This window comes from Lagenorhynchus albirostris, chromosome 11, assembly GCF_949774975.1.
Source record: "Lagenorhynchus albirostris chromosome 11, mLagAlb1.1, whole genome shotgun sequence".
NCBI classification, from domain to species: domain Eukaryota; kingdom Metazoa; phylum Chordata; class Mammalia; order Artiodactyla; family Delphinidae; genus Lagenorhynchus; species Lagenorhynchus albirostris.
In genome coordinates, this window is record NC_083105.1 from 23,014,773 (window position 1) to 23,030,810 (window position 16,038).

The 16,038-nt window shown below is 39.4% G+C and overlaps 1 protein-coding gene and 1 non-coding gene across 4 annotated transcripts; both read right to left on the reverse strand.

The window, feature by feature from the left end:
• Positions 1 to 2,491: 2,491 nt before the first annotated feature.
• SLC25A3 (solute carrier family 25 member 3) lies at positions 2,492 to 8,939 on the reverse strand. 3 transcript variants are annotated; one of them, XM_060164599.1, is made up of 8 exons: positions 8,802 to 8,939; positions 8,394 to 8,554; positions 6,979 to 7,103; positions 5,257 to 5,436; positions 4,328 to 4,509; positions 3,504 to 3,676; positions 2,912 to 3,022; positions 2,492 to 2,830 (listed from the first exon to the last, which is right to left on the reverse strand). In XM_060164599.1, exons 2-8 carry the CDS (start codon positions 8,548 to 8,550, stop codon positions 2,670 to 2,672), a joined length of 1,089 nt encoding a protein of 362 aa, XP_060020582.1. In that variant the 5' UTR covers positions 8,551 to 8,554; positions 8,802 to 8,939; the 3' UTR covers positions 2,492 to 2,669. The 3 variants fall into 3 exon arrangements, with proteins under 3 accessions (XP_060020582.1, XP_060020583.1, XP_060020581.1); XM_060164600.1 differs by lacking the exons at positions 6,979 to 7,103; positions 8,802 to 8,939 and adding exons at positions 6,701 to 6,822; positions 8,656 to 8,778; XM_060164598.1 differs by lacking the exon at positions 8,802 to 8,939 and adding an exon at positions 8,656 to 8,776.
• On the reverse strand, positions 3,748 to 3,996 carry LOC132530114 (small nucleolar RNA SNORA53). The gene has a single exon (XR_009543673.1). It is a non-coding gene; the product is annotated as a small nucleolar RNA SNORA53 (small nucleolar RNA).
• Positions 8,940 to 16,038: the final 7,099 nt, after the last annotated feature.

A 16,038-nucleotide genomic window follows, 5' to 3' on the forward strand; every position in this document is an offset into this window, starting at 1 on the left:
AGAAAATGATTCAGTAGATAATATCTGAGGTAAGAGCTGTTAAGAGTAGCTAGCTTACTAAGGTACATCATTGTTTGATATATCAAGAGGCACAGCATTCTGTTGTGAACTCCGGATCCCTCAAAGTTTGCAATCAGTTTCTTATCCACATGGTATCTGGGATTTTTAACAATTATTGATTTATCATGTAAATGATAAAAATTGTATAAACAATATGTTTATATAATTTATGTTGAAGAAACAGTATATAACTCCTAATTTAGCAGCAAGACTGACTGCCATGCACCAAACTTGATGAATATTGTGGACACTTTCCCCAAAATGGTATCAAAACATTTCATGAAGCTTTCACACAATGGAGATTTGGTTAAGCTGTTAAGTTTTTCAATTTTGTTGTATATGTCACCAGATAATTTAGCAAAAATCTGGCTTTCTTAGAGCTTCTTAGAGACAAGTTGAATTTTATTTGATCTCTCTGGAAACTATGTCCTAGTGTTAAGACATAATTCAATTAAACAACTAATCACATATACTCATCCCACTGGGTTCTGTTTTGTGGAATTAACATTTTCTTAAAGCCAAATGTGAAAAAAACAATGTTAAAATATCCTTATTAGAATTTTTATTTTCAGCATGAATAAATTTTAAAATACAAAATGGGAATTCACATTTTAAGTGGGCATTTTAATTGAATTTTGAGGATGAAATGGTTTTACCTCAGAAATAGCTTTGAAAGTTCTCTAACTACAAATAGCAAGCAATTCTTGACAGCTTGAACAGCATACTTTATGTCAATACCCACGAATGAAACCAATTGCTTCTCTTGAAAATAAGACTTGAATCCTGGCTGGCAGTGGAAACCTCTCATGGTGAAGCTGACTGAACTGCATACCCTGAAGTTTTTAAATCCACAGTCCACCTCTCCATTGGCCCAATATACATATATATCCAATCCCACAGGCTCTTACAATGTGACTGACCCTCCTCCCAGTAGGAGGTGGAGTCTATGCTCCTTTTCCATGAAGCTGGGATTTGATCTTCTGGGACTTCTGGTGACCAAGAGTATAGTGGAAGTGATGCTAGGACTTCCAAGGCTAATTCCTATAAAAGATCCAGCTTCTGCCTGGCTCCACTTCAGAGCCCTGAAATAAGTCCAGTTGCCCTAAAGCCACCATGCTGTGGATTCTGAGGAAAGCCTGAGCCACTAACAGGGAGATGCTCAAACAATCTCCCTCTAACCGGATGTGAAAAAGCCTTTGGAGATGACTCAAGAGCTACCATCTGATTGTAACTTCATGAGACACAGAAGCAGAACCACCCAACAAATGCTCCTTAATTTCTGACCCACAGAAAGCTTGAGATTGTATCGTCTCTTGCCATTACATTTCAGATGATTCGTTACACAGCAGTAACTAATGCACACTGATGACACCAACTGCCACAGCCATCATTTGCTTGGGGTCAGACCGCAGCTCTACCTTTTGTCAGTTTGGTCCAAATTTACACCCATAACCCCTCCTTTTTCTCTGCAACACAGGTAAAATAAGACTGGAACCTTAAACAAGACCAGGTGATGATGACAGAGAGAACATGTAATGAGATATACCTGGTTTCTAAATTTAGTTCACTGACCTTATAACATGGGTTTGTAATGAAAACATTTATCTTCCTGTTTAGACTCCTTTGAAGTTTTTTTCCTGAGGTCCCATCTGCATACTTTACACAGGGTCTGTCAACTCAATCCAGATATTATATCCAAAGGCCTGAAGGTAAAATGTAATCAGACTTGAAAAAATAAACTATATTACAGATTGGGCTTTTATACTTCCTAACCAAAATACAAGGGAAAACTAAACAGTGGCTTACGTTCTAGCTTTTAAAAAATCAGTTTGGGCTTAAACCAAATTCCAGATGCTTCAATGTGCCGAAGTGCCACCGTCCCAGGGGCATTCACCTACTCCAGGTGTCAAGCAGGTACCTTTTTTAAAAACAAAACCAGAAAGTTTTTTTTTTGTAATTTAGAAAGTCAGATCTGTGTGAGAATTAAGTTACCTGAAATAGTTTTTAGCTATCAAATGTTTTGGTCCTTCTAAAAAAGCTATCATTCTAAGAAACAGCCTAATTTAGATTACCTTCTTTTACAAATAAGGATTAACACACTGATTAGGATTTTTAAAAGTATATTAAGTGTTGCAAAAATCTGATTATATACGGAAATGTACTTGTCAAAATAAACCACAAATGAATATTTATCCATATTCAAACTGAACAATTAAATTGTTTTTAAAAATTTAGGGCATGGTTCCTAAAAATGTAAGAACTCTCTTGAGTGACAAATCCTGAAACATATGACAATTTATGAGTAGGGATCATAGTATTCAACCAACAGTGATTTTTTTTTCCTTGAGGTTCTAATGTATGCATAATTCTTTCCATTTTAGGGTTAATTCTTTAAAAACTAGTTTTAAAAATAATTATCAAGTCACAGACAAACCATGAACAGTTGGGTTTATTTCAACAGTAAGTTTGAAACTCTTGCTTCTGGCAAGAGTACTACAGTAATTATATTAGGAATAGGTAATTTCCTACACTGTCAGATATATAAAAGTTCCTTCTGCATTTTCCTCAACACTGATCAACAAGCAGATTCAGTCCACATCTGCTTTCATCTACTCAGTGTACCCAAGCTTCTTCTTCAGAGATTCTGGCATCTCAGGGGGAGGAGGGCGAGGGAGCCTGAAGTAGACCTTCACGGAGTCATAGATGAACCACTGCAGTGCAGTCAGAGTGCCAATCATGATGATACGGGCAAAGAGTCCCTTCCATACACCTGGATAAAATATGAAATGTGAGTGAAAAATATACTCCAAAGTGTTATTCTTTCTTTAGAGGGGAGGAAAAAAAATCTTACCTCTAAATCCAAGTCTCTGGAGGACCAGAGACGCACTGCTACCCTTCTCTTTATTCAACACAGACACCACAGAATCAGCAGGGTGAGAAACAATGGCACAGAAGACTCCAGCTGAAAAAAAGTCAAGATAAATGATCCAATATGGGGTCAGTTAAAAAAAATTTTCACATCACAGCCAACAACATTTTCATGAGTAATAAAATTTTCTTGTGTTTAAATAAATCATATTTTAGAGTGAGACTGACAAGAAAAGTTATAAAGCAGTCTACCCTCTGTAAAACAGAACAATCCCTCAAGTTATATTCAGATTTTAACACCTTCTCTTGTATTAAAAATTTGTTATTGGAAAAACTAAACAACAAAAAAAGGCACAGCAGTGAAGTCAATACATTCCCAAGCTTAATTATGACATGCAAACCACAAAACAATTATTTTAGGAACGAATTAGCAAGTATTTATGAATCCTGAAGAGTGTATAAAACGCAATGGAAAGATAAAACTTCTTTGGAATATTTTTCCCTCACAAAAGAGGCCAATACTGGAAATGATTATTCTTAATTTCACAGACAAGCATGTTCAAAATAATTCATACCTATGTAACCTGCCACAAATGTGACAACCAGCTGCTCTGGCTTTGAACATTCACTTCGGGGCTTGGGAACCACAAACTTGTACAATGCTTCAACAGTACGTTCAAAGCAGGCGAACTTCATCATGGTGTATGGTATCTGTCTCATCCAGAGAGGAGCAACCCCCTTGTAGAATCTAGGAAATCAGAAGACTTATTTTACTCAGTTGCATATATTCATCTAGCAGACTTTTTCATTATTAACAGACGTGTCCGCACACCAGTCAAGTCCTGATAGTAACAAAATGGCAGCACTACTGCATGTCATTTCTATCAGAACCTAAGACTAACATGCAGGTATATTTATCTCACATGCCAATGACTCAAGCACCTTTGACTATACAACCAAAAAAGTTGCTGGATGTTTCTTTCACTGGAACTACAAGAAACAGTAAGTTTACAAGTAGAACTCAGCTCAAGATTGGCATCCACAAAGGTGGATCTAAGGAAGCATGTGTGGCCCGACTATATGCAAATTCTTAACTGTGAACATAGATGACAAGAATTCTAACAAGGGCACTCCCCAACCCCCAAGTTAAGAGTTAATATTTAGGTCAAATATCAAGTCATTTGTAGACTGACAAATGATTCTAACTTTAGGGGAAAAAAAAACCCCTTAATTCAGGGTTCAAGCCATGTATCAACTTATCCTTGCCCCTAGAGTTTACGTTCTATGTGAGGCGGAAAGAGATATGAAAAAGAGAAAGTCTGGCAGGTTTAACGCTAACAAATGCGGTTTTCTCAAATGAGTATTTTTATACTATATATTTAGGCAAACGTTTACTTACGCCTTTATGCCTTCTTCCTTATACATTTTGGGAGCTGCATCCCTCAAAGTGTTAGCATATCCTGGTTGGGTTTGAATTCGAACCTTAGCAGCTTCCATAGGAGCCAGAGCAATGTCAGCAAAGAATTCAGCACTGGCAGAGGCAGCCAAATATAGTGATGTGCGCCAGAGATAGGCATTCTCCTAAATGAAAAACATAAGGAGAAACATGAATTGCTGCTGCACTGGCTCTTCTCAATTTAAGAGACAGTTCTAGGCAACAGTTAAATTTCAGACATTTTAAGTGTTTCTTTATCACAGTCCACAGATAACACACATGAGACTGAGTAACTCTCATAACCTCATCCATCACAGTACACTGTGAATATTTTTTGAATGTCTAGGTGCCAAGGATAGTTGACCCTTGAACTCACACAGGATACTACAATCCTTCTCTTTAAAAAACTCAAATCCAACTTATTTGGAAAGCAGCACAGCACAATAAAAAGAGCACTGAAATCCAATGAAATAGTTTCTTTTTCTTATCCTGTTTATGTTAAAACAGCCTTATGACACAACACTGTAAAGCAATTATACTCCTATAAAGATGTTGATTAAAAAAAAAAACAGCCTTATGATTTGAAACATACTATTCACCCTTTCTGAGACTATTTCCTCAGTTCTAAAAACAGGTTGAGTCAAACAAAAATCTAAGATCCTTTTTGGTCTTATATTAAAAACTGAGGACTTTTTTTTCCTTTTTCTTCTTTTTTAAATATTTATTTATTTGTTTGGCTGCGCCAGGTCTTAGTTTCGGCATGTGGGATCTAGTTCCCTGACCAGGGATCGAACCTGGGCCCCTTGCGTTGGGAGCGTGGAGCCTTAACCACTGGACCACCAGGGAAGTCCCTAAAAGCTGAGAACTTTCAATTTCAAATGTAAATTACATACCTCTCCAAGCATGTTACTATACAAAACTTTGAAGACTTCATAAAAGCCAAATTTGCAGAGCCCTTGCATAGAGTAGCCAATGAAAGTCGGAGCCCATCCTTTGGCCAAACCACGAACACCATCTTCTTTGAGTGTAACTGAGAATCCATTAAATATGCCCTTGTACTTTTGTGGGTCCACCTTTATTTAAAACAAGAAGAAAAAAAATTAAATGTACGACAGAGATAATAACACTTCTCACAAACATTTAATTCTGTTATTATTAGTTTTTCTTTTTGGTTCTAATATAAACTTTAGTAACTACACAAAAGGTGGGTAAATACAAGTTCACTGCATGATATCAGCTTAATGTCTACTATTATCTTTGTAAATGTAACTTTTTGTACAGTAAGGTCTAGCTTTCTTTCAGTCAGACTTAAGTCTTGGAGAGTTAGTTAAGAGGATAAAATTCCTACAAAAATACATGAAAAACTGACACGAGATTTTCCCACCACCCAACTCTCTTTACCACTTAAAAATTAGTCTTAAAGCTACTTCATAAACAATAATTAAGTCTATATCCTTGAGATATGCTAACCCATTAAGTGATTGTAAAGTTTTGTGAACTTAAGACAATCAAATTAAATACAAGTTAAAAAGGTACATCAACATGAAAACCCTCTTTTGAGTTAAGAATTAAATTCCCTTTAAGAGACATGCATAAGACATTTTAGCAAAGGTGTATTTAATATTCATTCTATTAACTAATGGGGGTAAAAATCTTAATCTATTTCTGCCAGTACTAGAAGGGCTGGTATACATCACCTTCCTCTCCCTGCTAACATTTCACCTTCCTTTCTCTTTTAGGTAAGTAGACCGCTAATCCTGTTTGGGACAAATAAATTTTTGATGTTTGATTATTTGTGTTTCAATAATCCTAATTAAGACATTTTAATTGTAAAAGAAAACCTTTTATGTAAATAAATATGCAAGAAGCTATGCCCACAAAATTTAAACACTATACAGTGAGAGTTTTTTAATCTATAGTGTTCTCTGCCTTGATCTTATCAATAAATAAGAGACATGAAGTTACATCATATAATACACAAAGAATGATTGCCTACTCTGACGTGTAAGTGCTTGTAAAATGACTATTTGGAGCAAAAAAGAATCGGTAGGCCTTGAAGAACTCTAGGCAGAATTCAGCCCAGCAGCAAGAACCACTTACAACCAGAGTCTGAGATCAACAATCTACCTTCACTCTTATTTTAAAAGAGGTATTTCTTGGATTTAAAGCACTAATTAAAGTAAAAATCATGCGTTAAAGAAATCTGAGTTTGGTGTTCTACTAAAATTTCCGGCAGTCATAACGTCTTCATTCTTCTCAATTGTGAAGTCCTTTAATATTACTTGGAATTAAGTCACACACAGAAGAGATGTTCAATGTTGTCATCTCAATACAAACCTGCATACGGCATTTCACTAAATCCAGAGGAACAACAGCAGTGTGTGTCAGACCACAACTTAAGACCCCACCAAAGCCACACAGTGCGTAAAACTTCGCAGAGCCATATTCACAACTGTACTCTGTAATAAAACAAGACACACCATGCGTTTTAATATAATACTCATGTTACTGGTTATCAACTTACCTCCTGGACAGTTAGGTTTCCACACAGCTTGTTAGTAGGTAACAGCCATGTTACAACAATGTTTTATTTAGTCCAACATGCAAAAACAAACCTGCATTCTGCATTTAACCAGATCTAGAGGAACCAATGCTGTATGTGTTGTGCCACAACTAATAATTCCTCCAAGTCCACAGAGGAGAAAGAATCTGCCAGATCCATAGTCACAGCTATACTGCTCTGTTTGATTGAAAAAAAAAAAAAATCAAGTAAGTATTTCTTCAGAGGTGACTAAGGCCATGGGAATGCAAGAGAACTACGTTTCCCTGTGAAAAAGTAGTATCACAACTGAACAGCTCTGCCCACCATTTACAAGTAAACTGAAAGATAATTTTCCACCTAGTGTGAGCAAGGAATTCACTGTCAAAATCAAAACAATCATTTAAAGATTCTGAAGGTTCTTATCTGTGAGATACTACCCCTCTCTCGTTTTGCCATATAAATTTAAAAAAAAGTTTTCTATATCATTAATAGCTCTTCCAAATTACTAACGGCTGATAAGAACACACTTCTGAGTACCAATCCAACTTAAATCATGTAAAAGCTTGCAAACCTCTAAGGCTACCCCAGCCACTAACCAATGCTATCCCCACTTATGGATCCCTATAGTGTAAAAATAGATAAACATAAATTCCTGCAGTCAAATACATTTACTACACAAATGACCATAGATTTAACTGTCTAAATTGAAGGACCAAATGATGATGTAAGGGTTTTTTCCTCACACTAAAGACAGAACAGAAACACGTAATAATTTTTTTTTAAATCTTTACATTTTACAGGTACAAGATAGATAACATATTCTGTACTCCTGCAATTCGGTTTTCAGGTTTCTCTATAAATACACTCCACTGGGATTTAAAATACACACAGTTAAAATAAAGTTGGGTCTAATCATCAAGAAACCCGAGAGATAAGATCAAAGGGATTCCTATCTATTATATCCTTTCTATGGTCTCTCCGGGTCTACAAGTCAATCAGGCGCATTAAAACAAGAGTTACCCAGTTATCACACACACCTTGTATCAACTAATATTAGACTCCGGGAATACTAAAGGGAGGAAACAATATTTTTAAAAAGAAAGTGAAAGCAAAATCAAATAACTGATAATACAGTTAGAACTGCGGTGGCCAGTGGTTAGGATATAGACTTTACCCAATGCCTAGTCGGCTGACCAAGCGGGCTCACGGTGAAGATAAGGAGCTAGTCACGGTCTCCATGCCTCCACTCACTCGAGGACGCGGAGGTCACGGAGGGAGCAGGGCCTAGACCCTTCCACGCCCTTGAGGGAGAGCCAAGGATCCGACACCCGGCTTCGGGCGGAACGAGCTGACATCCTCGGACAAACAACTGGGCGCCCTCCTGCGCTGCCGCGGGCAGGGCGCGCGTCCTTCCCTGTCCTCCGGGCCGAGCACGCCACGAAGGCCGAGGGGACCTCACAACCGTATCGGGACAGGGTCTGACCTCACCTTCCACAGAGGCGGCTGCCAGCTTGCGGGAGCGACGGGGTGGGCCCGGGGTCCCGGCGGAGTTGCTGCGGGGGCCCGCGAGACCATCTTGCACCAACTGCAGGTGGGGTGCGTTGAAGGGGTTCGCCCGCGCCAAGTGCGCCACGGACGAGAACATCTTTCTAGGGGGAGAGGAAGCGGCGGTCAGAGGAAAGGCAAAGGGGTCCGTTAGGCCGGCTAAAGTCACCGGCACCCTGGGACCACCCCCGCAACCAGGCCTTGCCTCTTCCCGCCTCCGCGCCCTTGAGGAGGTCACCGCGGCCTCCCCAAAGGAGGAGGCCAACGGGGCCTACAGCCAAAGAAGCGCCCCACCGGGTCTCCGCGCTCCGCTCCCCGCACGCACTGCAGGGAAGGCCGAGCCACACTCACTCCCTAAGATGGCGAACACACCACCGCTCCCTCGGAAAGGCTGGGGCTCACAGAGGCCGAACGTCCTCCGGGTCTTTAGATCTGTGCCTTTCGCGAGTCGTCAGCGCGACGCACATAGTGCGTCACTACAGACTGGCGGCACCCATTGGCGAAGAAGAGCGCCGAGGCCCTAACGTCATCGCGTTCTCCTAGCAGCCGTATCCCCGCCCCACTCGCCCTAGCCCTTCCGGCCCGGCTTCTGCGCAGGAGGGTTCCTTTTGCGCAGGCGCGCATTCCAGGCCGGTGTTGTGAGTTGTGTGGGTTTGTGCTCGTGACCTTCTCTTTTTGTCCCTTCACCTTCAAACGTCTCTCCTGGAATCTGGGGCTTACTTTCTTTTCATTTAAATGAGCCCCAATATACTAGTCACCTAAAAAAAAAAAATCCGGGGCTTCCCTGGTGGCGCAGTGGTTGACAGTCCGCCTGACGATGCGGGGGACACGGGTTCATGCGCCAGTCCGGGAGGATCCCACATGCCGTGGAGCGGCTGGGCCCGTGAGCCATGGCTGCTGAGCCTGCGTGTCCGGAGCCTGTGCTCCGCAACAGGAGAGGCCACAGCAGTGAGAGGCCCGCATACCGCAAAAAAAAAAAAAAAAAATTCTGAATACGCGATGATATATTATTTCGGTTTGCGGTTAGAATGTCACTGCAGTACAGTTTTTGTGTCACAGCTTCTGCTATTATGGTACTTTTTTTTTTAAGTTCCATCCATTGACATTACACATAGACATGTCTGAATTTTCCATCAGCATTTAGGAGAGTATTTTAAAAGGAAATGTGTAGCAAGAACTCTTAAGACAGCTTGCTGCTTTATCACAATAGTTTATATAACACATTAAAGCATTCAATAAATTATTTTTAACACCTGGGAGTACAGGGGTGAACTAGAGTGAAAGTGACTGGCAGCAGATTTTGTTTTCAATAAATTTAGAAAATCTTCATTAGATTCAGTTAAACAAAGAAAGGCCTAGTTTAATTGGAAAGAGTTTAGTAGGGATCAAACCTCTGTTAGAATTCTGGCTCTGACATTTTCCCAGCTATTGTTAAAGTAACCTTGGGAATTTAGTTGATCTCTGTGCACTTGTTTCTTAAATGGTGGAAGCAGGGCTGGCCTCATGGGCTTGCTACCTATACAGTTATGCAGGGCCTATGCTTAGTTTAATGTTCTGCTGTCACCGTTTTGAAATTCTTAATGAACAAGAGACCCTGTGTTTTTCATTTTGCACTGGGCCCTGCAGATTTTGCAGCTGGTCTTGGATGGGAGTAATACATATCTTGAAGAGTTTGTGAAAACTCAGTGAGATAATTTCTTCTTCTTCTTTTTTCTTCCTTTTTTGTTTGTTTGTTTTATTAAATGGACTTGAAAAATTGAGCTGTCATGTATGCCAGTGGTAGCAATATTGCCTAAAACTCCGTTCCTATATAAACGTGCAAGATTTTTGTAGAAAATTAGCATTACAATATTAGAAAGTTAAAATGTTATCCTCTTAAGAAAGAAACTGGACATTTTCTTTAAAAAGCAGATATCATGGGCTTCAATCTTTTCAATTCCCCATCCTTTGAATAGAGCTCAATAATAATTTTGGTGAGATCAATATTTAGTGTTCACATTATGATGACTACTATTTATAGTAAGCCATGGTGAATGCTGTAATTATATTTCTAATCTTGAATGATCTGTTTTCCTCTAGAGGTAATAATTGTCACTTTTGGCATTTGTTTGGTTTTCTAATCACTCATCACTAAGTCAAAATCTGCTGTATTAGTCTGCTAGAGGCTGTCATAACAAAGTACCTCAGACTGAGTGGCTTAAGCAAAAGAAATTTGTGTTCTGTTAGTTCTCAGTGAAATAATTTCTAAAACTGAGGATTTTTAGCCAAGGAGCAGAGCTGGGGTCCGAGGTTGTGGAGGGGGACGTCAGTGGATGGTAAGTTACTGAGAGATTAAGGTAATTCTTGCTAAATTGACCTCACAGGATTCTTGCAGAAGGCAGGCCAAGGTTATCAGACATCACTTGGGAGATGAGGAATTTGATCAGGTATCCAGCGTGATCAGATACCAAGTTTGGGAGATTCTGGCTAAACCGACTTAGAATTCTTGCTACACTTGGGTTCCTTATGATCATGCCCAAGGATGGGCTTAGTGGAAAAAGGTCTCAGAGTAGCCTAACTAAAGGTTGGTCAAGGAGAGAGTCTTTGTCAATGCCTTCCTATTCAGTATACCAAGGCAGTCTAGCCTTTTAATTTCATTTAATATGGGCTGCCACTGAGTTTAAATTTCAGCCAAACTGTTAGAGACACCCTCAGCAATCTGAGCTAAAACAATGGACTGGGCCACTTTCTTTACTGTACTCATATCAGTAAGTTTGCCTTGATCTACCATTATATTCCTTCTCTTTTAGTTATTGCTACTTATCAAATTACTCCAAAATTTAGGGACATAAAACAACAAATACTATTATTTCATATTTTCTGAGGGTCAGGAATCTGGATGTGGCTGAACTACATGGCCTGACTCAGGGACTGTCATAGGGTTGTAGGCAAGCTGTTGGCTGGAACTGTGGTCTCTAAAGACTTGACTGGGGCCAGAGTATCTGCTTTCAGGGTCGCAGACTTGGCAACTGGCAGGATGCTTCAATTCCTTGTCGTGTGGCCCTCTCCATAGGGCTCCTCATGACGTGGCTTCCCCAGAGTAATTCAAGAAAGAAAGAGCAACCAGGACAGAAGTTGCAGTGTCCTTTATAACCTAATCTCAGAAGTGACACACCATCACTTCTGTATTTTACTGGTCATGCAGACGAATCCTGATACGATGTAGGAAGGGAGGTGGAGATCATTGGGGCCATCCTGGAGGCTGACTACTACACATCCAACCAAACATTCTCAGCCTCCATCCCCATGTGTGTTGCCCAGGTTTCTCTTAATATAAATCTTGCACGCTTTTCATCTTACCTTCTAGGGTTTCCTGCAATGGGGCCTAGAAGCAATGGGAGGTATTGACAACTGGTTCTGAGAAGGATCAGCACACCCTACAAGGCAACTACCTCGGGGGAGGAAGAGCTATTTCTACTAGCAATAGAGGCTCAGCAGAACTTAGGGGTTCATGATCCCAGTGTCATCTGAATCTTCCCATGTGTTCCCATCCACACTGCTCCCAAAAAAAGCCCTTATGTTAACACAAGGCCTGCAAGATTGGGAATTCAACTGCATTGTAATTCAGGATTAGATTTTGGGTTTAGTTTTTAGAAATTACAGCTTTGTACATATAGGAAGGCAATCATTTAGGTTTTCTGGTCCCTTATCTCATCTTGAACTGAGAGTTTAAAACCCTAAGCTCATCCTTTCCTTTCCCCTACTTATCTAACATAATTAGGAAAAAAAACCAGCCAACCCCACTGTAGTCCTTATTTTCACTTAAATATTTTGTGGAAGCATCTACTTGGTCACCCAAAGCCTTGCCTTCTTCAGCCATTTGATTACTGGTATCCAGAGGTCATAATTTAAGAAATTTTTTTTTGCTAATGCATGCCATGGACAACCAGTGTCACCATTATCATTGACAGCTGGTCACCAATGGCCTTTAAATCCAATCAGACCAGATAACCCAGAACAAATTCAGAGAAACCCATTGTTAAGGTTTTGTTCTCCTGGAATTACTTCCAATACCACTGTCTGTATCAGAGTTTGATCAGAGAAGCATAGCTACAGTGAGTCATATGGAATAAAAGATTTATTGTAGGGATTAGACCTTATGAGACTGTGGGAGCTGGAGAAGAATTTGCCTCTGTGTCCGGGGCTGGACCTGAAATTACTGTAAATCAATAGGACTTACAGTCAGGCAGGAAAGCTGAACATGAAGTGGGGGTGAGCAGGGACAAATTGGAACCCACAAAGTCAAACTAGACTGTGAGTCTGTCTCATCACCTACAATGCTGGTCCCTGCAGGAGCCATGGTGCAGGTGCTTATGAGAGCCACGGTGCCACTATGCCTCTGGCCCAGGACTCAGAGAAACCGAAGAAGATCCAGTTCTGAAAAAGCTTCATGCCTGGCCTCTGCCCCGATTTAAGGTGAGCCAGCAAATCAGCAAAATGAGCGTGAGCGGCCACAGCACCTCATGTCCTACACCGACCTTCAGAGTATAATGACTGCTGCTTCACTTCTGCCTTTGCACAAATTTCCTTTGTGACCAATCCTAACCCAGACCCATATTTAGGAGATGAACAGTTAAACTTTGAGGCGCTAGAGAGATAGAACATTCAAGGGGAACTTTGCCATGGGCATTTGAAAAACTCAGAGCTAGAAGTCAAGTTTGCCCTTGTAGATTTGACAATTATCTCTGTCATGGAGAATCACAAGAAAATCCTTAAATAATTCCTAGCACAGTCATGTAATAAAAGGACATAAAAAATTATGTGAGGGAGACTGAAGTCCATTTTCATATCTGCCCTGAGGAAAAAAGAGTAACATCCACTTATTTATTGTCTTTTTTGATTAGAAATCTTGTTTTTTATTTTTGGGGTGGTTTGTTGTTTTGTTTTTGTATGACTTCATAAATAGAGTAGGGAGAAATTTGTCTCTTTGTATCTGAAGTAAAATAAAATGGACTTCACAGTTGGGGCTTTAGTTTCCATTCTGGAAAGTTTTAAAATCCCCATTCTTTGGAAAGGTATGCTAGGTTGAGCCTAGAGTACCTTGTCTGTAAGACTGGTGGTCTCTTTACCATAGCGCACCCCGAGATAGCAGAGCTAGCTCTGAGGCCCGGTCTCAGACTCTTAAATTTACCCATGTTTGTGCATGGAGCTGAAAACAGTGAAAGTTATATCTGTATATCCAGAGACATTGTATTTTATAGGAAATAAAAGGCAGGTGAATCCTTTTACCCAGTCTTTATCTCTTGATATCTTGAAATTTCTTTCTTTCTGCAATTAAAATCATAAAATATGCTTTGGCCCAGAGAGGAGAGCCATACCTTGATATGGCAGAATCTAAAAGAGTCCACGTGGAAGGAGCACATCTATGTGGCACTTCAGTCACTCGATGGCTACAATTCATCACCTGGACAGATTTTAAGTGAGGCCCTGTCATCATAAGTTAGAGGTTCCCAAACCTGGTTTCTCATCGAAGCACCTGGGGAGCTTTTTAAGCACAGATGTTGTCAGACCTCAAAAGATTCTACTAAGTCTGATGAGGAGTTCTAGAAGCTGCCATTTTTTTTTAAAGATCCCCAGGTGATTCTTAAAATAGCCAGTTTTAGGGACTGATGATCTAAGGAATTCAAAGATAGGCGTGAGCCTGTGGAACGGGCCCGACCCAACACTGACAACATCCTGAGTTGCCTGGTTTGCCATGGATATAAAGTGCTCACTTACTAGAAAGGAATCTCTGCTGATCTGGTTTGCTTCAAACTGACTGTTCATCTTGTTCTTCCACATTCAAGAACAAGGTGCAAGGCTGCGGTGCACACCATCAGCACCCCATACAAACTGGGGCAAATTCTTAACAGAAGTATGAAAGGGGGCAGGAGAATATCAGCTGCTTAAAGATGGTCACAGCCACAGACTTTGTAACATACAGGAAATTTGAGGGAGAAATGTATATACCTGAAGAATAGCAAATATGAAAAATAATGAATATAAAATGGACTAAGCCTTAGTAAAAGGAGGAGAAATAGTTTCGTTCATCCTTAAATGGGACAGAATATACCTAACACCTAAATTTCTGTTTATACGCTGGGTTATTATGAACTGAAATGTATAGTAATTTTATCACAATTCAAACCTCATGCCACTTATGATCTTTTTGCTGTAGCTACTCAGAGGCCTTCTCACAAATGAGTCCAATGTAACTGCAGTCAGCTCTAAATGAAGTTAAAATTTGCAAACATAATGAAACTTCAGGAAAAATTCTCAAATTCTGCTATTATATCTCTAAACCTGGAAGATAGTCAATTGGGAAGGAATAACTTTAGGGAACCAAACATATTTTTAGACAGCAGTAGCCTCAAATGTTAGTGGAATTTAACTGACTGATTTTATTCTTCTGAGACAAACTGAATATTGCTGACTATTACACAATTACAGTTAATGTACATAACACTAGCAGTTACTTAAATTTTCTATAATTTGTGCTGCTTTGAAATTTTGTGGAAAAGACACTATTTTTTCCCTCTTTTGACTTCAAGAATTTCAACTTTGAAAAATATTTAAATCATCCATCATTTAAATGACAAAATAGGAGAAAATAAAAATCAACGTAGAGTTTTGTCAGCTAATCTACTCACCCACGGCAGTTTATGGGTCAGAATAACTTGTTCCTGGGTGTTTGAATGATCAAATTAGATGTCTGAATTAAACGAACATTATTATTATTATTATTTAAGTGGTATGGCTGAAGCTGAGGAGCCTGTTTTTAATTTTTTTAAATATATGATCGGGAATTCCCTAGAGGTCCAGTGGTTAGGACTCTGTGCTTGAATCTCCTGAGTTATGTGGACAAGCTTCAGTCCTAAACATTAAGAACTTCTTATACCTTACTTTGCCATGCCCTCATCCTCCTGGCTACTTACAGTCATTGTTTTTCTGTTAACACAATCTCCCAGTTAGGTCCCATCTTTCCAAAAACATTTACGCATCCTCCCTTCTAGTCCATTTGCTAACGTATGTTGAAACTGCTCTATGTAATAGTAATCTAGACAACTTAAAAGTTTTTGGACTACCTTTCACTCTAAGAAATATCACTGTAACATCACGTATTTGAAAGAATTGTTGAAATGTTTGCAATTTTGCCTTAACACAATGGATCCAAGGGTAATTGAAAAAAAGTCATAGGCAGGTTTCGACTGTTAAAATGTTTAATGTAGCATGGTTGTTAAAATGTGTAAATATGTCTAGAAAAAAATACAAGTATCTTAGTAAAATCATTTTAAAAAACAGCATAATGCCCCGGTTGGTCTAAGTTATTGATATTTATTCTTAAATTGTTTAATATCTATTGAATACCTGGTGTAGGGTACTGTGAATATTTCCAAAGGCCTCTCTCCTTTCACATTCTCTTCCCAAGAATCTCCTTTACTCCCATGGGATCAGCTTTCATCCTTTATGGTAAAATTCTCAGTATTTTATTTTTTGTATTTTCTGATTTTGAATATTTGTTTACTTTTTAAATTTTTTGAAGTAATTTTAAATTTACAGAAAAGGTGCA

Coding starts and splice junctions, on each gene's coding strand:
- SLC25A3 (XM_060164599.1), bottom strand. CDS start 8,550: ATGTTCTCGTCCGTGGCGCACTTGGCGCGGGCGAACCCCTTCAACGCA. Junction 7,104..8,393: donor GGCAGCCGCCTCTGTGGAAG/GTGAGGTCAGAC, acceptor TCAATCAAACAG/AGCAGTATAGCTGTGACTAT. Junction 3,023..3,503: donor ATTTGTGGCAGGTTACATAG/GTATGAATTATT, acceptor ACTTTTTTTCAG/CTGGAGTCTTCTGTGCCATT.